Here is a 19965-nt window from a genome sequence, read left to right as displayed (position 1 = left end):
CCTCCCCTTGCGCAAACTGTAAATTCAAGTTTCCTCCCACGTCTCCGCCAGGTGTCACAATCGTTCTCTCCCAGGCTCCTCTCCCCGCCCCTCCAGGATGGCAGTGCGGAAGCGGAAGAGGCTGCAAGGCTGGGAACCTTCTTCTTAGGCCGGCCAGGTACTGCGGTTCGGGCCGCTCGCCGCAATGCAGAGCCCACGAAGGAACGCCGAGGGACGCCCGCTGGGCACCTGCGACCCCAGCAGCAGCGGCAGTCCGGCCCAAGGCGGCGGCAGCAGGTTCGAGTTCCAGTCCCTGCTCAGCAGCCGCGCGCCGGGCGCCGACCCCACCAGCACCCGTCTCCGCGCGTCTGAGAGCCCGGTGCACCGCCGCGGTTCGTTCCCCTTGGCTGGGGCGGGCTCCTCTCTGGCGCTCCCGCCCCAGCTGCCCAAGGAGGACCGGATGGATCTGAACCCGTCCTTCCTGGGCATCGCCCTGCGCTCCCTACTGGCCATCGACCTGTGGCTGTCCAAGAAGCTGGGGGTGTGCGCGGGGGAGAGCTCGTCCTGGGGCAGCATGAGGCCCCTTATGAAACTGCTGGAGATCTCCGGACACGGCATCCCCTGGTTGCTCGGCACCCTCTACTGCCTGTCCAGGAGCGACAGCTGGGCCGGGCGCGAGGTGCTGATGAACCTGCTCTTCGCCCTGCTGTTGGACCTGCTGCTGGTGTCCCTGATCAAGGGGCTGGTCCGCAGGCGCCGCCCGGCCCACAACCAGATGGACATGTTTTTCACTGTTTCGGTGGACAAGTACTCCTTCCCTTCAGGCCATACCACCAGGGCCGCCCTTGTGTCGCGCTTCATCCTGAACCACCTGGTGCTGGCCATTCCACTGAGGGTGCTGGTGGTTTTCTGGGCCTTCATCTTGGGTCTCTCTAGGGTCATGCTGGGGCGGCACAATGTCACCGACGTGGCTTTTGGCTTTTTTCTGGGCTACATGCAGTACAGCATCGTGGACTATTGCTGGCTTTCACCGCACACTGCTCCAGTCCTCTTTGTACTGTGGAACCAACCGTGACACCATCTCTTTCACTGTGGCACCAGGAGATCTGAAGGTTTCCACCCGTGATGATACTGACATAAACCAGCAGCCATCATGCTTGCCCCTCTAAGGACATTTCAGGTTTCCTTTTGGGATTTCAAGTGTCCTATCATTTTAATGGGTTGCTAGGCTAGAGCACAGTGCTGCCCATTACTGATCACAGCCATAGTACAGAAAGCAAAAAAAATCCCTCTATTATATACTTATTCAACAACTCTTTATCTCTCCAGGAAAACTTTAAAGAAACAAGTTGGAGTGATTATAATGTTGCTGCTTCTTAAAAGTTGACATCAGAAAATTTTGTAATCATGTAAGTCAAGATATCACCTGTAAATTGAATTTTGAAAAAAACAAAGCAACTTCATTCTGTAAATATATACATGCAAATGAACCACATCCTTATCCTTTTCCTGAGGTAGATTTTAAACAGTATTTTAAGAGTCTATGACATAGCGTTAATCACTCAGCTGACTCTGACTCTTTGTGACCCCATGGGCTGTAGCCCACCAGGCTCCTCGGTCCATGAGATTCTCCAGGCAAGAATACTGGAGTGGGTTGCCTTTTCCTACTCCAGGGGATCTTCCTGACCAGGGATCAAACCTGAGTCTCCTGCATCTCCTGCATGGATAGGCGGGTACTTTACCACTGCGCCACATGGGAAGCAGAGATAGATTTTAAGAGCCTATGACATAGGTTTTTCTAATTTATTCTCTGACAATATGTTACTATAGTTGGGGAGATTTCTTCTTAATCCTGATTTTCTTGGCAAGCTTTTTTAGTTTTGTCTCTTCGATCTTCACAGATTGGGTAGTGGAAAAGAGAGATTACAGTATTCTACCTCCTCGAAGATCTTTAAATAGGTATTTCCCACTACCCTAATATTATCCTTCTGCATTCAGAGAACAAGCCAAGAACTTACCTGAAGAAGAGACACTTAAAAGTGGGCATATCAACAGTGCCCATAGAAAGCAAATATGGGCTTACTGCCTCAGGCTTAATTCTGTTGACAGCAAATAGCATGACATGACAGGACAGAAAAGTGAAGTCACTGACGAGGTCAGAGGAACTGAGTCTTGGAGGCAGGATCACCACATACTTTATCAGTGGACCAACATGGAAGGAGATGGGCCCTGCTGCCTACCATCTCTACTGAATAAAGAATAATGCTTCTTTATTGAGGTAATAAAATGGAGAAATAACTTTTTTCCAATGTAAGAGCATAACCTTTCAAATATATACCACAAGGATGACCCTGTATATTAAAGCTTTTCATGTGGAATTCCATTTCTCTATATAAGCACACTTTAGGTAACAGTATTTAACTTGAAATTCATCAAGTGGAGCATACTGCTAAACCAGGCACAAAGTATAACTCCAAGATTTCTGTTTATATTGACCCTCACAATTAAAGTAGTTTATCCATGGTGCCTCCCCAATTCACAAGACCAAAGACCACCAAATACAGGGTGGACTCTGCTCATTATTCCTTGACTGGGAAAGACTGATGAGGGTGTGTGCTTTAAATGCTGCTATGCCTGAAAATACGAACCTTTAAATTACCTACGGAATTGATGTCTTTAGATAATCTTAATAACCAATTATTTCATATTTAAAAATAGGATGATGGCATTTGATCTATCATATAGACATACACATAGGAATCTGGAGAATGGCTGTGACAGGTAGGTTCTGACTGGGTGGAAGTGTGAATTTTCTGAGTGTTTGAGGAACAGTGAGAAAGGAACAGCTACTCTTCAATATAGAAATTATTTGCATTCTCACAACATCCTGAGCACAGACTACCTCTTCACTTCTTGAATCAGCCAAACTGTGACACTCTAGGTGGTTTCCTTTATTTTTAGCCTTAACAGAGATCCTTTATTTTAACTGCAGCAATCTTCAGCCCAGATATTTGGAAAAAATATTTCCTCTTGCAGGATCCACAGGTCCGAATAATGGGAGGTCAAAGTTAGGCTCACCTTATTCCTGATGATTTTTTTGGAATTCCCTATCTTGATTGCCGGGGCCTGAGTTTGCTGGTTTTTAAAGTACAGGTCAATTCATCTGATTTTTTTTTTTTTTTTGGAGTATACTAAGTACTGTAGAGTAAAAAAAAAAAAAAAACTGATTCTACTGTTAATTAATTGTACACTGATGAATTCCTTTTAAAAGTCAAAATAAAATTAACCAGTTATGTTGAATGATGTGAGATGAAAACTTGTTTAATTTTTTTGCCTTGATGAGGAGGAAGACTGATTTACCACTCAGCTTCTCATGAATTCCTTCATCTTACTGAATGATTGTGAGAGTTCACAACTGATACAGCACACTTGATATAGTCAGTCCTATTTGCTGTCAGCAAAGTGGGTCAAATCAAGGAAATTTCCATCTTTGTTTCAGAGCAGCACATAAGAGGAAATCACAGCACTTGTCACTTATATGGAGGCTAACCAGGTTTTCCATGGTTGTAAACTGTTGATCTTGTGCTTATAATCATGTCCAGTAGAAAAGCTCCTTATAGCTTTCAGGGAAAGCCACATGACAGTCTGTCACCAATTACAGGATTGGAAAATGGAAGCTGAAATAAGGAATCAGTTCAGTTCAGTCGCTCAGTCATGTCTGACTCTTTTCAACCCTATGGACTGCAGCATGCCAGGCTTCCCTGTCCATCACCAACTCCCAAAGCCTGCTCAAACTCATGTCCATCGAGTTGGTGATGCCATCTAACCATCTCACCCTCTGTCGTACCCTTCTCCTGCTTTCAATCTTTCCCAACATCAAGGTCTTTTCCAGTGAGTCAGTTCTTCGCATCAGGTGGCCAAAGTATTGGAGTTTCAGCTTCAGCATCAGTCCTTCCAATGAATATTCAGGACTGATTTCCTTTAGAACGGACTGGTTTGATCTCCTTGCAGTCCAAAGGGCTCTCAAAAGTCTTCTCCAACACCACAGTTCAAAAGCATCAATTCTTCGGTGCTCAGCTTTCTTTATAGTCCAACACTCACATCCATACATGACTACTAGAAAAACCATAGCTTTGACTAGATGGACCTTTGTCAGCAAAGTAATGTCTTTGCTTTCTAATATGCTGTCTAGGTTGACCATAGCTTTTCTTCCAAGGAGCAAGCGTCTTTTAATTTCATGGCTACAGTCACCATCTGCAGTTATTTGGAGCTCAAGAAAAGAAAGTCTGTCACTGTTTCCATTGTTTCTCCATCTGTTTGCCATGGAATGATGGGATGGATGCCATGATCTTAGTTTTTTGAATGTTGAGTTTCAAGCCAACTTTTTCACTCTCCTCTATCAAGAGGCTCTTTAGTTCCTCTTAACTCTGCCATAAGGGTGGTGTCATCTGCATATATGAGGTTATTGATATTTCTCCCAGCAATCTTGATTCCAGCTTGTGTTTCATCCAGCCCAATGGATGGACTCTGCATATAAGTTAAATAAGCAGGGTGACAATATACAGCCTTGACGTACTCCTTTTCCTATTTGGAACCAGTCTGTTGTTCTATGTCCGGTTCTAACTGTTGCTTCTTGACCTGCATACAGATTTCTCAGGAGGCAGGTAAGGTGGTCTGGTATTTCCACCTCTTGAAGAATTTTCCACTGTTTGCTGTGATCTATACACAGTCAAAGGCTTTGGCGTAATCAATAAAGCAGTAGATGTTTTTCTGGAACTCTCTTGCTTTTTCTATGATCCCATGGATGTTGGCAATTTGATAATAAAGAATGACTTATTTGATAATAAGGAAATAAAGAATGACTGGCCCCAAAGAGGAAAAATGAAGTCACTCTGCCAGAGCACCTCACTTAAGCAGGATTCAGTGGATAATTATTAAACAGTTACTGATTGATTTCCTTTTTGGAATTAGCAAGCCAGAACCATTGGTAGGTAGCTTAGAAAATTTTTGACTAGTTTATAGAGGTGGAAAATTATCAGGACAAGATGGGGCTTTTTGAAAGTAAAATCTTCCCTGGTTATTTAAAGGAGTGGCTTTTTAATTTTCTCAGAAATCTGTATCCCAGAAAATAAAACCCTTCTTGGGACTTAATGCAAGGTTGTTTTAAATGAATAGAAAAATTTCACATAAAGCCAAGAAAGAAGTTGGCTTGGAGTGGGGAAGGGAGGGCAGTGGAAAGAGCCTGATCCGAATTAAAGGTTCAGTTCAGTTCAGTTGCTCAGTCGTGTCCAACTCTTTGCGACCCCATGAACTGCAGCACGCCAGGCCTCTCTGTCCATCACCAACTCCCGGAGTCTACCCAAACCCATGTCCATTGAGTCGGTGATGCCATCCAACCATCTCATCCTCTGTCGTCCCCTTCTCCTCCTGCCCCCAATCCTACCCAGCATTAGGGTCTTTTCCAATGAGTCAACCCTTCGCATGAGGTGCCCAAAGTATTGGAGTTTCAGCTTCAACATCAGACCTTCCAATGAACACCCAGGATTGATCTCTTTTAGGATGGATTGATTGGATCTCCTTGCAGTCCAAGGGACTCTCAAGAGTCTTCTCCAACACCACAGTTCAAAAGCATCAATTCTTGGGCGCTCAGCTTTCTTCACCATCCAACTCTCACATCTATACATGACCACTGGAAAAACCATAGCCTTGACTAGATGGACTTTTGTTGGCAAAGTAATGTCTCTGCTTTTAAATATGCTATCTAGGTTGGCAATAACCTTCCTTCCAAGGAGTAAGTGTCTTTTAATTCCACGGCTGCAATCACCATCAGCAGTGATTTTGGAACCCAAAAAAATAAAGTCTGACACTGTTTCCACTGTTTCCCCATCTATTTCCCATGAAGTGATGGGACCAGATGCCACGATCTTAGTTTTCTGAACATTGAGCTTTAAGCCAATTTTTCCACTCTCCTCTTTCACTTTCATCAAGAGGCTCTTTAGTTCTTCTTCACTTTCTGCCATAAGGGTGGTGTCATCTGCATATCTGAGGTTATTGATATTTCTCCCGGCAATCTCGATTCCAGCTTGTGTTTCTTCCAGCCCAGCGTTTCCCATGATGTACTCTGCATATAAGTTAAATAAGCAGGGTGACAATATACAGCCTTGACGTACTCCTTTTCCTATTTGGAAGCAGTCTGTTGTTCCATGTCCAGTTCTAACTGTTGCTTCCTGACCTGCATACAGGTTTCTCAAGAGACAGGTCAGATTGTCTGGTATTCCCATCACTTTCAGAATTTTCCACAGTTTATTGTGATCCACACAGTCAAAGGCTTTGGCATAGTCAATAAAGCAGAAATAGATGTTTTTCTGGAACTCTCTTGCTTTTTCGATGATCCAGCAGATATTGGCAATTTGATCTCTGGTTCCTCTGCCTTTTCTAAAACCAGCTTGAACATCTGGAAGTTCACGGTTCACGTATTGCTGAAGCCTGGCTTGGAGACTTTTGAGCATTACTTTACTAGCGTGTGAGATGAGTGCAATTGTGCGGTAGTTTGAGTATTCTTTGGCATTGCCTTTCTTTGGGATTGGAACGAAGACTGACCTCTTCCAGTCCTGTGGCCACTGCTGAGTTTTCCAAATTTGCTGGCATATCGAGTGCAGCACTTTCACAGCATCACCTTTGAGGATTTGAAATAGCTCAACTGGAATTCCATCAGGTTAGAAAGTCAAAAAGACCAATGTAAAGAATCTTAGGGACACAGATTCAATTAATGATGTGTGTGGGGCAAGGGGTGGTGAAAAAGACGGTGAAAAAGAACCCCGAGGAAAGAGTGTGATTTGGGGCAAAGAGGGGGGGTTAGTCGATCTCTCTTACCGCCCGGATCTGAAGTTCCACCACCACCTCCAAAGGCATAGTTCCCTACGTGGGTGAAAGGGCAGGAATGAAAAGATTCTTTTGTGCTGAACCTTGGAGCGATTTTCTTAGTTTAACTCAATCCCTGGAGCAAATGTTCCCAGCAATTTCCATAGCCCCCCACCCTCTTGTAACCCCATCAGTCCCCCGCCCCCAGCCCAGGTCCCTCCCACCAGGACGGGTCTCACATGGCAGGAGCTGGAGTCAAGGCTTCCAGAAGGCGGAAGCGCTGCGTTGCCATGGACACTCAAATGCGCACCCTTCCACCCCGGAACGCGCCAAAGGTCCCTGCGCACGCGAGTGAGCCTCCAGCGCTCTACTTGAACTCCGCGTCCCAACATCAGCTTCCCAGACTGCGCACTGGCGGGAGGCCATGTCCCTGTGTACTGTCCCGGTCGCCTGATCAAGAGATGCCGAGAGTCCTAGTTTTCTTTCCGCCACTCTTTCCATCAACTCTTTAGGGCCCCAATCACTAGGTTAAAATATTTACAGTGTCAATTCTAAAAGTTGAATGTGATCATAGTTGCCTTATGATTTAAAGCGCTGCCTGTTTTTAGTAGCTATATGACCCCTAAGCCCTGGAAATTCTGTAACAATACCAATTAATATAGGTGGGGTTTCCCTGGTGGCTCAATGGTAAAGAATCCACCTGCAATGCAAGAGAGGCAAGAGACGCAGGTTCGATCCCAAGGTTAGAACGATCCCCTGGCGAAGGAAATAGCAACCCACTCCAATATTCTTGCCTAGAGAATTCCAGGGACAGAGGAGCCTGTGGGCTACGGTTCATGCGGTCGCAAAGAGTCCAACGCAACTAAGCAGAGCATACAGCACAGCTCTCTTGCTTATGAAATGTTACCTCCTCGTGTTTGGTTCAGAAAACATGGCCACCCACTGTCAATAAGAAATGAAACCCATCTTAACTGAAAATACAAGGACAATTCTTAGAGAAGTTTAAAAGTTAGGTATCCTGTTTTAGTCATAACAGAAATATTTTTCAGTCTCTCCGCTGGGGTTTAGTTAACTTAAAGCAAGCACTGAATTACATTATCTCCCAATCAGTAGTTATCATAGTTGCCAAAGCCAGGGTTACACTGTAAAAACCATCAGAGGGAGAAGGCAGGGCAAAGTTCTTAACCAGAAGAGAAAAAAGCATTTTTTTTTTTTTCTATTCACTGTATTTAAGACAAAAAAGAAGGAAAAGAGGGAGTGGCTGCTTCTAGCCAATCAAAAAAAAAAATCTGGGAGGGTCAATACTCTCTCTAAAAAGCAAACAACAAAATGTATTGGAATTAGTCATTTATTACTAATATTTTGCATTAGAGATTTATACAAATAGTAGAAATTTGAGCGTATAAAGATAACCTGAGACAAGAATTAAGTATTCATTTTGGTAACCAGAATGCCTTTCCCTAGGGAAAAACTCATGATGAACGAAGAGGTATTGTGTCTGTATTCAGTCCTCAATGATCTGTCTGTCTGCATATGGAGAGGCACACCAGTGGGTACTTACAATACCTAGAGCACTGATTTGTCAGCTCACAACAGCTTGCTAGCACCCTTACTAATGCAGTTATATACAGGGACAGGACCTGTCCTGACCCTCACAAGTACATCATCAACACCAATGCTCAGATGTCAAGGAAACTGACAAACAAAACCTGAATATTAAAGATGTACATGGCTAGACATAATAGAAGGGAGGAATCAATCTTTCTTGAGAACCTGTAAAATGCTAGGGTTGCACATGGTAATTAAATTCAGCCCCACAATAACTTTTTGAAGGAGTATTATCCTTATTTACAGATGCAGAATCTGAGGCCAGACAGCCACTTGTCCAACATCTCACAGTTGAAGGGAAGGAGCCACCCTTGAATCCAGGTGTGCCCTACCATGTCACTGCCCTTGCAACAATCTATTGATCCTGAGACACAATGTCCCATTCTATGCTATTCCTATCCCTTAACCGGACTCTTCTCACTTAACTGAACTCTCTTTGATAAAACTGAAATCTCCTTGCTTGGCTCCTAAGACACAGCCCTTTTCTGGTTTCCCTCCAACTCTGTGGCGATTTTTCCTCTGTCTCTATTCATCCTTCTCTCCCTGGCTAAGCAGTGTTTCTGGTTCTTTCTTTCCCTCACTCTGTATTCTTTACCGAGGGTATCATCCGATGTATGTACGGATTACCAAATGTACACAGATTTACATATCCCACCCAAGCTTCTCTTATGTTCTCCCAGACAAGGTGGAATCTCACTATTACATATATACATATGTAATACATAGTACACATACTACATGTAATACATATTACATATATATGTATGTGTGTGTGTGTATATATATATATGTTTTTGTTTCTCAGCCGCTAAGTCGTGTCCGACTGTTTGCAACCCCATGGACTGCAGCACACTAGGCTACCCTGTCCTTCACAATCTTTTGGAGTTTGCTCTTCCTTTCTGTGTGTTTATGTGTATATATATATATAAGGAAATGGCAACCCACTCCAGTATTCTTGCCTGGAGAATCCCTTGGACAGAGGAGCCTGGCAGGCTACAACTTATCAACTAAACCACCGTGTGTGTGTGTGTGTGTGTGTGTGTATTCTCTTTTTGGCAACTGCAGTAATAGCAGTTTTCATGTTTACTATTTGTCTCTGTGAACTGTCAGCTCTGCATGGCTAAGAGTTTATATCCTAAATACCTAACACAGTAGATGCTCAATAATTATCCTGATAAGATGTTAAGTACAGAGATGGTCAAGCCAGTCTATAGTGTTTAAAGTACATGCATAAGAGGAGGGCCCACCACTACAGTGCAAACTAAATACGCAAAATGGGAAAGGACCGAGCACAGCTACTTGTGCTAATCTGCCACGGGGGTATTTAATGAATTGACAGGAAATATTTATACTCTGTTCATTTTCCCCACCACAGTTACTTAACGCACTCAGCTGCCAGAGAGATGCAGAAGTTGCTACATACACAATGCCTCTGGCACATATGGCCACCTCCACTTGGAGACCAAGCAAAACCAGTGGACTGTCACCACTTACAGAGACTGGCTTTACTAGCTGCGTAGGCACCTGTGTAGGTAGCAGAACTGAACAACTCTTATTGCCAGAGTGTTTCTGCAATGCGTTCTGGTCAACAGTGAAAACAGCATTGAAGAACTGACACATCAGTAATACATCCTACTCACATCATGGCCACTGCCAAGAAAATGGTGCATGCCCCAGATGGGAATTTTCCAAAGAGTTCATTTCAATGAGCAAAGAAGAAAAGTGTGAGAGAGAATTATAGCTGAGATTTTCCTTCTATCTAAAATAATTTAACTATAGGACACTAAATTGTAAATATTTCTTTTCAAATAATGTAGGAAGGAGAATTAATATGAGGGGAGAAAACTATTTTTTAAAAAGGGAAGTACTAATGGCAGGAATGTGTGAAAATACATTCATACATTGTGATAGGAGTGTAAATACATAAAGTGTATTAATTTCTTATGACTACTAAAACAAACCACCACAACTTCATGGCTTAAAACAAGAAAAATGTATACTTTTTCATTTCGTGCAACACAGAGCTTTAAAAGCAAAATGTGAGGGCTTCATTTCTTGCCTTTTCAAGGGGGCTGCCTTCACTCCTTGACTCATAGCTCCCTTCCTTCATCTTCAAAGTGAGCAACCTTGAACTAAGGCCTCTTCATCCTACCATCTTTCTGGTTCCACTTTTAAGGACCTTTGCAACAATACAGGACCCACTATATAATCCAGGTCAATTACCCAATTTTGAGGTCAGCTGATTAGAAATCTTAATTCCATCTGCAAGTTGATCTGTCATGGAAGGTAACAATATTCTCAGGTTCCAGGGATTAGGACATGGATATCTTTGGGGCCATTATTCTATCATATATAACTTCTCTGGAAAGCAATGTGTTAATATCTATCAAAAATTTTTATTTGACTCAGGAATTCTACTGCTATCAATAGGAATATATATAGATGGGTATACTTTCACAAGTATACAAAAATATACGCTGCAACATTATTTGCACTTAAAAAATACTGGACACCATACAGAGGTTCATTAAGTATGGTCAATTAAATCAACTATGGTTAAGCCTCAGTGGCCGCAGTGTGGCACGGGAGCAGAGGCTGGGTGCAGGAGTGGCGGCGGTGTGGAATAGGAGTGGCAGCAGCGGGGCGCAGGAGCAGCCGAGAGGAGATACCCCACTTCCAAGGTCAGGAGCAGTGGTTTGTTGGAGCAGCCGTGAAAAGACACCCCACATCCAAGGTAAGAGAAACCGAAGGAAGAGGGTAGGCACTGAGAGAGGGCATCAGAGGGCAAACAGACTGAAACCACAATCACAGACAATTAGCCAATGTGATCACATGGACCACAGCCTTGTCTAACTCAATGAAACTAAGCCATGGTGTGTGAGGCCACCCAAGACGGACGGGTCATGGTGGAGAGGTCTGACAGAATGTGGTCCACTGGAGAAAGGAACGGCAAACCACTTCAGTCTTCTTGCCTCGAGAACCCCCATGAACAGTACGAAAACACAAAAGGATACGACACTGAAAGATGAACTCCCCAGGTCGGTAGGTGCCCAATATGCTACTGGAGATCAGTGGAGAAATAACTCCAGAAAGAATGATGGGATGGAGCCAAAGCAAAAACAACACCCAGCTGTGGATGTGACTGGTGATGGAAGCAAAGTCCGATGCTGTAAAGAGCAAGATTGCACAGGAACCTGGAATGTTAGGTCCATGAATTAAGGCAAATTGGAAGTGGTCAAACAGGAGATGGCAAGAGTGAACGTTGACATTCTAGGAATCAGCGAACTAAGATGGACTGGAATGGGTGAATTTAACTCAGATGACCATTATATCTACTACTGCGGGCAGGAATCCCTTAGAAGAAATGGAGGAGCCATCATGGTCAACAAACAAGTCTGAAATGCAGTACTTGGATGCAATCTCAAAAACGACAGAATGATCTCTGTTCGTTTCCAAGGCAAACCATTCAATATCACGGTAATCCAAGTCTATGCCCCGACCAGTAATGCTGAAGAAGCTGAACTAGAATGGTTTTATGAAGACCTACAAGATCTTTTAGAACTAACACCCAAAGAAGATGTCCTTTTCATTACAGGGGACTGGAATGCAAAAGTAAGAAGTCAGGAAACACCTGGGGTAACAGGGAAGTTTTTCCTTGGAGTACAGAATGAAGCAGGGCAAAGGCTAATAGAGTTTTGCCAAGAGAACGCACTGGTCATAGCAAACACCCTCTTCCAACAACACAAGAGAAGACTCTACACGTGGACATCACCAGATGGTCAACACCGAAATCAGACTGATTATATTCTTCGCAGCCAAAGATGGAGAAGCTCTATACAGTCAGCAAAAACAAGACCGGGAGCTGACTGTGACTCAGATCATGAACTCCTTATTGCCAACTTCAGACTTCACTTGAAGCAAGTAGGGAAAACCACTAGGCCATTCAGGTATGACCTAAATCAAATCCCTTATGATTATACAGTGGAAGTGAGAAATAAATTTAAGGGACTAGATCTGATAGAGTGCCTGATGAACTATGGACAGAGGTTCATGACATTGTACAGGAGACAGGGATCAAGACCATCCCCATGGAAAAGAAATGCAAAAAAGCAAAAGGGTTGTCTGAGGAGGCCTTACAGATAGCTGGGAAAAGAAGAGAAGCAAAAAGCAAAGGAGAAAAGGAAAGATATTCCCATCTGAATGCAGAGTTCCAAAGAATACCAAGGAGAGATAAGAAAGCCTTCCTCAGTGATCAATGCAAAGAAATAGAGGAAAACAACAGAATTGGAAAGACTAGAGATCTCTTCAAGAAAATTAGAGATACCAAGGGGACATTTCATGCAAGATGGGCTTGATAAAGGACAGAAATGGTATGGACCTAACAGAAGCAGAAGATATTAAGAAGAGCTGGCAAGAATACACAGAAGAACTGTACAAATAAGATCTTCACGACCCAGATAATCACGATGGTGTGATCACTCACCTAGAGCCAGACATCCTGGAATGTGAAGTCAAGTGGGTCTTAGAAAGCATCACTATGAACAAAGCTAGTGGAGGTGATGGAATTCCAGTTGAGCTATTTCAAATCCTGAAAGATGATGCTGTGAAAGTGCTGCACTCAATATGCCAGCAAATCTGGAAAACTCGGCAGTGGCCACAGGACTGGAAAAGGTCAGTTTTCATTCCAATCCCAAAGAAAGGCAATGCCAAAGAATGCTCGAACTACCACACAGTTGCACTCATCTCACACGCTAGTAAAGTAATGCTCAAAAGTCTCCAAGCCAGGCTTCAGGAATACGTGAACCGTGAACTTCCTGATGTTCAAGCTGGTTTTAGAAAAGGCAGGGGAACCAGAGATCAAATTGCCAACATTCGCTGGATCATCGAAAAAGCAAGAGAGTTCCAGAAAAACATCTATTTCTGCTTTATTGACTATGCCAAAGCCTTTGACTGTGTGGATCACAATAAACTGTGGAAAATTCTGAAAGAGATAGGAATACCAGACCATCTGACCTATCTCTTGAGAAACCTGTATGCAGGTCAGGAAGCAACAGTTAGAACTGGACATGGAACAACAGATTGGTTCCAAATAGGAAAAGGAGTACATCAAGGCTGTATATTGTCACCCTGCTTATTTAACTTATATGCAGAGTACATCATGGGAAACGCTGGGCTGGAAGAAACACAAGCTGGAATCAAGATTGCCAGGAGAAATATCAATAACCTCAGATATGCAGATGACACCATCCTTATGGCAGAAAGTGAAGAAGAACTAAAGAGCCTCTTGATGAAAGTGAAAGAGGAGAGTGAAAAAGTTGGCTTAAAGCTCAACGTTCAGAAAACTAAGATCGTGGCATCTGGTCCCATCACTTCATGGGAAATAGATGAGGAAACAGTGGAAACTGTCAGACTTTATTTTTTTGGGCTCCAAAATCACTGCAGATGGTGATTGCAGCCATGAAATCAAAAGATGCTTACTCCTTGGAAGGAAGGTTATGACCAACCTAGATAGCATATTTAAAAGCAGAGACATTACTTTGCCAACAAAGGTCCGTCTAGTCAAGGCTATGGTTTTTCCAGTAGTCATGTATGGATGTGAGAGTTGGATGGTGAAGAAAGCTGAGCGCCAAAGAATTGATGTTTTTGGACTGTGGTGTTGGAGAAAACTCTTGAGAGTCCCTTGGACTGCAGGAAGATCCAACCAGTCCATCCTACAGGAGATCAGTCCTGGGTGTTCATTGGAAGGACTGATGTTGAAGCTCAAACTCCAATACTTTGGCCACCTGATGTGAAGAGTTGACTCATTGGAAAAGACCCTAATGCTGGGAAGGATTGGGGGCAGGAGGAGAAGGGGATGACAGAGGATGAGATGGCTGGATGGCATCACCGACTTGATGGACATGGGTTTGGGTAGACTCCGGGAGTTGGTGATGGACAGGGAGGCCTGGCATGCTGCGATTCATGGGATTGCAAAGAGTCAGCCACGACTGAGTGACTGAACTGAACTGAACTTTTCAAATAATTTTGCAAAATATTTGCATTTTCTAGTCTGTAAAGAAAACAAATTAAAACAAGTAAAGGGGCCTCCCTGGTGGATCAATGGTAAAGAATCCGCCTGCCAAAGCAGGAGACAGGGGTTCAACCCCTGGTCAGGGAACATCCCGCATGCCATGGAGCAACTAATAAGCCAGTGTGCCACAATTACTGAGCCTGTGCTCTAGAGCCTGGGAGCTGCAACTACTGAAGCCTGCGCACTCCAGAGTTTGTGCTCTGCAACAAGAGAAGCTACTGCAGTGAGAAGCCCACCCTGAAACAGAGTAGCCCCTACTTCCCACAACTAGAGAAAAGCCCACACAGCAACGAAGACCCAGCATAGCCATAACAAATAAATAAACAAGTAGAAAATATAAAACAACAGAAAGGATAAATATGGGATAATAGGAAGGGCCAGGAGGTGGCTTCTTCAGCACTGGGGCTCCATCTTGTATACTGCAAGCTGTGAGAATACACATGCAAGTGTGTGTCTGCTTTTGCTTCCAAGGTATCTTACCCTGTGATCCCTGGCTGTCTCAGGGAGTCTAAAGCCCCTGAAACGATAAGCAACTTTTTATGTACATGCATAGGTGCATTTTCTGGGAAAAGACCCTGTAATTGTCATTGGGCCACCCATGTTATCTGACAAGCAGCAGATAAGGAAAGTGGAGCTCTTCTCTCCATCACATTCATGCCCACTTATTAGAGCCAGTTGTCTCTACAAGGACAGTGTATTCAATAAAAATTGAGAAAGATCTTCAATGTCCTGTCCTAGGCCATTAGTTTATGTCTGGACTCAGACACATTTGTTAGACTCTAGAATATTTTGTGCCAGTGAATTCTTCATTAGCCAATGTGAATAATACCAGCAAACTGAGTTTCCAAAGTGAGTTCTTCATTAGGATTTGTGAGAAATGCCTTCAAGGCAGGGGGTGGGGGAGGGGAGGAACTTCAAGTACCTGAAACAATCTGGATTATTTCAGCAATAACACAATGCCAGATTACTGATTTTTTTTTAAGTGCAGGCCCAGCTTCGAGACTCAGAAACTAATTTTTTTTTTAATGTTTCTCCTTCAAGGAATTTCTCTGAAATGTTTTTTTAAGTTTCTTACAGTCTAATATATACATGACAAAAGTTTACCTTTCTGGCTTTTACTATAAATATATAAAAGAGCTCATTGAGCTATGTTGGGCTCTTTCCTTGGTTCTCATAAACTGCATAAAGATGAAACTTATATATACATATATTATAAAAATCTTAAAATCACATCCTTTGAGGGAACTTCATCTTAGAGGGATCAGGCTGTCACCATATGAACCCAATGATCAATCTTAACCTCACTAACGGGGACATCACATGACTTCTTCCTATGTGATTCATAGGAAGCACTTTTGACAAGAAAGGTGAAGTTGAATACAACTGAGACTCCAGAGCTGCAGGACCTAGTAAGGTAGCCACATATGGCTATTTAAATTTAAATTAACTAAAACTAAATAAAAATTAAAATTCAGTTCCTTACTCACACTAAAGTGCTCAATAGCCACAATGGCGAGTGGCTACTGTATTAGATAGTGCGAGTAGAATATTCCTATAATCACAGAAACTTCTATTGAGCAGTGTTGCTCTAGAGCTAACTTCACAGAGGATAGAGAAACATATTAATGACATCACAAGAAAGCAAACACATGTATCTAGAATGTGAAACATCCCATAAGACAACTAACCCAGTTTTAACCTGCAACAAGTCAACAATATTAAAAAAAAAAAAAAAAATGTAAGTGGGGAGGAGAAATGCTCTAGATTAAAAGATACAAGCTCTGGCAACCAAATGCAGTAAGTGGACTCTGTTGGAACATTGTTTAGACAAATCAACTTAAACAGAATATTTAACACTTTTGGGGAAATTTGATTACGGATATAATTAATACCAAGCAATTAATTAATCAAAATTAATTTTGATAAGTATGTTAATGTCCCTTTGCTTATGGAAGCCAAATATCAACACTGTTTAGAGATGAATATTAAAGTATGTAGCAGAAAAGATCTCATGTCTAAGGCTTTGTTTCCAAATACTCCCACAAATGAATAAAATGAATAAAGGAAATGTAGCAAAATATTGATAATTGTTAACCTGGTGAGGGATATAAGGAGTATACTATAATTCTATACTTTTGTGTACTTAAAAATATTCATAGTAACTAACAATTTAAAAATCTTTAATACATACTTAAATAGGAAAAGTAATCATATCTTTATGTAACTTTCATTGTCTTAAAATAGCCCATCAAAAGAGGATTCTTGGTGGCATCACTATGAATTCCCTTCAACAGAAGTCTTGTTGTTGGTCACTAAATCTGTCTCTTTTGCAACCCCATGGACTGTAGCCCACTCTGTCCATGGCATTTCTCAGGCTAGAATACTGGGGAGTGGGTTGCCATTTCCTTCTCCAGGGAGATCTTCCCAATTCAGGGATCAAACCTATGTCTCCTGCACTGGCAGGCAGATTCTTTACCAATGAGCCACCAGGGAAGCCCAACAAGTCTTACATAAACTTAAAGAGAAAACATGGTGGATCTACTTACCTTAAATTCAGATAAGATAAGGAAATTATTGTGGTGTGTAGTGCTTTATAAGTAATTTAAAAAAGAAGTAATGCATTAAAAAGATCCACAGTCTCTGCATGAATGGCCAAAAGAGAGGCTGGCAATTTGAGTATTTCTTTAAGCATACATACTTCTTGAGAATTTCTCCCAAGAATCAGGAATGCTAACAGCTTTTAACAGTCTTGAAGTCATTTGGGATCTGGACTTACACGAGCTCTACTTAACAAACTTTTATTAGAGTTCATGAGTCAAACTCATATTACTCTCGGATTCTGCTTTGATTGACTGGCATTTATAGGCTCAATACTTACTTAATGATACCATAGAAAACCTTCCACAAGGACTGCCCTTGGGCATTCTGGACTACATACATAATCTATATTTTTCCATTGTAAAGTAATTTCTATTCAGGAAAAATTACTTTGCTCCTTTGAGTTTCATCTGGCTAGTTCTATGTCCATGGAATAACAGGCTAATTATGACCAAAAGCAATTTCCAAGGAATTATATTATCCAATATAAGAAAGCAGAAAAGAGTCTGATTTAGTTCCAAGAATTGTAAAAAGTATCCGCTATACTTGGGCACAAGATTTAGGCCCCAAAGTCAGCCATGGCTAAGATGAGGCTACTTATATCCACCCTATCTTCTCCTACCAAAACTTAATTCTTCCCATTCCCATTTTACCCTCTTTTATCTGTGTGTAATCCTACACCTTTCTTTTCATACTTGTTTCCATTCATTTGTTCCCTATTCACCCATCCTGCACATATTATTGAGTACCTATTATGTGCTAGGTACCATTCTGGACAATGGAGGCACAAGAGTGAACAAGAAACAATCTATGCCCTTGTGGACCTTACTTTCTAGTCAGTACAAAGTGAAAGTGAAAGTCACTCAGTCATGTTCAACTCTTTTTGACCCCATGTACTATACAGTCCATGGAATTCTCCAGGCCAGAATACTGGAGTGGGTAGCCTTTCCTTTCTCCAGGGGATCTTCCCAACCAAGAGATTGAACCCAGGTCTCCCATATTGCAGGCAGATTCTTTACCAGCTGAGCCACCAGGGAAGCCCAAGAATACTGGAGTAGGTAGCCTATCCCTTCTTCAGCGGATCTTCCCAACCCAGGAATCGAACCAGGGTCTCCTGCATTGCAGGCAGATTCTTTATCAGCTGAGCTACTAGTTGGGTAAGAAATAAAATAAATACATGAATACAGATAAGATAATAACAGTGTGATAAATACTAGAGAGGAAATGCAAGTTAAGGGTGAGATTAAAAATTACAGGTTAGAGGGAACAAGAACCTAACTGCAACTCAGTGGACAGGTCAGCCTAAGGGTATGACAGTTGGTCTAAAAAGAAAAGCATGATCACTAACAAGACTTTTAAAACTCCAGCAAAGAGAACAACAAATGTGTAAGGCCAGGAGTCAGGAAAGAAATTGATACATTTGAGGAACTGAAAGGCCAGTGAGCATACTAAGAGAAACTTGGGCAGGGGATAGAGGAAGTTAAGAAATGACACTCAAGAGTTAGGCTATCACTACCCACGGACGGAGGAGCCTGGTAGGCTGTGGTCCATGGGGTCGCTGAGAGTCAGACACGACTGAGCGTCTTCACTTTCACTTTTCCCTTTCATGCATTGGAGGAGATGGCAACCCACTCCAGTGTTCTTGCCTGGAGAATCCCAGGGACGGGGGAGCCTGGTGGGCTGCCGTCTGTGGGGTCGCACAGAGTCGGACCCGACTGAAGTGACTTAGCAGCAGCATACAGGGTTAGTGTTGTGGAAGACAACGTGATTGCCTCTCTAAGAGCCATAAGCTCTTTTTCTTTGGCAATGGAACCCCAGTTTTGCATGGGTGGTAATGCATCTAGCTCCAGGGACTGAATCACAATTTATTTAAGCCAGCTCTGGCCAATGATATATAAGGGTAAGTCACTGGAACTTTTTCAAGTAATAAAAAGTCACAAGTGAGTGAAGCTGTTGTCTTCTCTCCCTTCGGACTTAAGGTGCTGTAATATTTTTTCCTAGGCGTTCACTCCTAAACTCAAAAGGTTTAGTCACAGTGCTCCTCAACTTTCATTGGTAATTAATTATTAAGGTATAACATATTCATTGGAAAATACTGGAGCAGCATAGTATAGGAAAGCTAAAAGTAGAAAGTAAAGATGCTCAGTGACTTACTTGGCAGTCCAGTGGATAAAACTCCTAAGGCAAGTTTCCCCGGGTGAGATCCTTGATCTGAGAACTAAGATCCCACATAGTGCAGGGCACTGCCAAAATTTTTTAACTTTCTTTTAAAAAGTAAAGATTCTCAGAAACTTTCCTCCCCAGCCCTACCCACCAGGAGTAATCATTAATAATTCTTGTTTATCCTCTAGGAACTTTCTATCACATGTGTACACACAAATTGTTTTTACACAAACTGAATTATTATTCTTGACAGATACATATAGCTGTATAAATATACATCTAAGAAAGCTGCCTTTTTTACTTACATTTTGGAGCTATTTCTATACCAGCACATTTATATATACTTCCTTCATTTTGTTCCTTGCCACCAAAAAGAAAAAAGCTACAATAAACACCTTGTGGATATATCACTGGTTACTGATACAAAAATAATTGTTGGATAGTTTCCCGGTAATTAAACTGCCAAATCAAAGCCTTTAAACCTCTAATACTGTCAAATTACCCCTCGGAAAGCTTACACATGTGATATTCCAACAGCATTTCCTCACATCTTGTCTACATCCGGTGTTTACAAACTTCAAAAGATTGAAAACATGGTTATTTTTATTTGGGTCTCTAATTATTTTGGTGGTCTCTAATTATTCTTAAGTATGACAACAATGCCTGATTGTTACACCCGCAAAAGT

The 19965-nt window shown here is 42.3% G+C and overlaps 2 protein-coding genes across 51 annotated transcripts in view; one reads left to right on the top strand and one right to left on the bottom strand.

Moving 5' to 3' along the window:
• SPATA6L (spermatogenesis associated 6 like) overlaps positions 1 to 19965 on the bottom strand; it is a 77110-nt gene that overhangs the window by 56147 nt on the left and 998 nt on the right. For 23 of the 48 annotated variants that reach the window (XM_081501151.1, XM_081501211.1, XM_081501179.1 and 20 more), the window contains exons 1-2: positions 7080 to 7113; positions 6853 to 6897 (exon numbers count right to left, since the gene is read on the bottom strand). The exons of 3 other annotated variants lie outside the window; for them this stretch is intronic. In XM_081501151.1, coding sequence (XP_081357277.1) covers positions 6853 to 6891 — 39 coding nt within the window. In that variant the 5' untranslated portion in view covers positions 6892 to 6897; positions 7080 to 7113. Of the gene's footprint in view, positions 1 to 1997; positions 2152 to 6852; positions 7114 to 19584; positions 19640 to 19965 lie in introns of those variants that run through there. 22 more of the 48 variants (XM_081501287.1, XM_081501465.1, XM_081501306.1 and 19 more) reach the window with 6 other exon arrangements.
• PLPP6 (phospholipid phosphatase 6) lies at positions 50 to 18861 on the top strand. 3 transcript variants are annotated; one of them, XM_081501893.1, is made up of 9 exons: positions 60 to 1159; positions 1309 to 1388; positions 1881 to 2257; positions 2698 to 2760; positions 8695 to 8769; positions 9824 to 12395; positions 15865 to 15932; positions 18123 to 18273; positions 18734 to 18861. In XM_081501893.1, exon 1 carries the CDS (start codon positions 185 to 187, stop codon positions 1052 to 1054), a length of 870 nt encoding a protein of 289 aa, XP_081358019.1. In that variant the 5' UTR covers positions 60 to 184; the 3' UTR covers positions 1055 to 1159; positions 1309 to 1388; positions 1881 to 2257; positions 2698 to 2760; positions 8695 to 8769; positions 9824 to 12395; positions 15865 to 15932; positions 18123 to 18273; positions 18734 to 18861. The 3 variants fall into 3 exon arrangements, with proteins under 3 accessions (XP_081358025.1, XP_081358019.1, XP_081358008.1); XM_081501882.1 differs by lacking the exons at positions 2698 to 2760; positions 18734 to 18861 and having other exon boundaries at positions 1581 to 2257; positions 9824 to 11182; positions 18123 to 18212; XM_081501899.1 differs by lacking the exons at positions 1881 to 2257; positions 2698 to 2760; positions 8695 to 8769; ... (2 more) ...; positions 18123 to 18273; positions 18734 to 18861 and having other exon boundaries at positions 50 to 1159; positions 1309 to 1465.

This window comes from Giraffa tippelskirchi, chromosome 1 (assembly GCF_054371585.1).
Source record: "Giraffa tippelskirchi isolate mGirTip1 chromosome 1, T2T-mGirTip1v1.2.pri, whole genome shotgun sequence".
NCBI classification, from domain to species: Eukaryota; Metazoa; Chordata; class Mammalia; order Artiodactyla; family Giraffidae; genus Giraffa; species Giraffa tippelskirchi.
The sequence above is the reverse complement of the archived record's forward strand: the minus strand, read 5'-3'. Positions and strand labels throughout refer to the sequence as shown.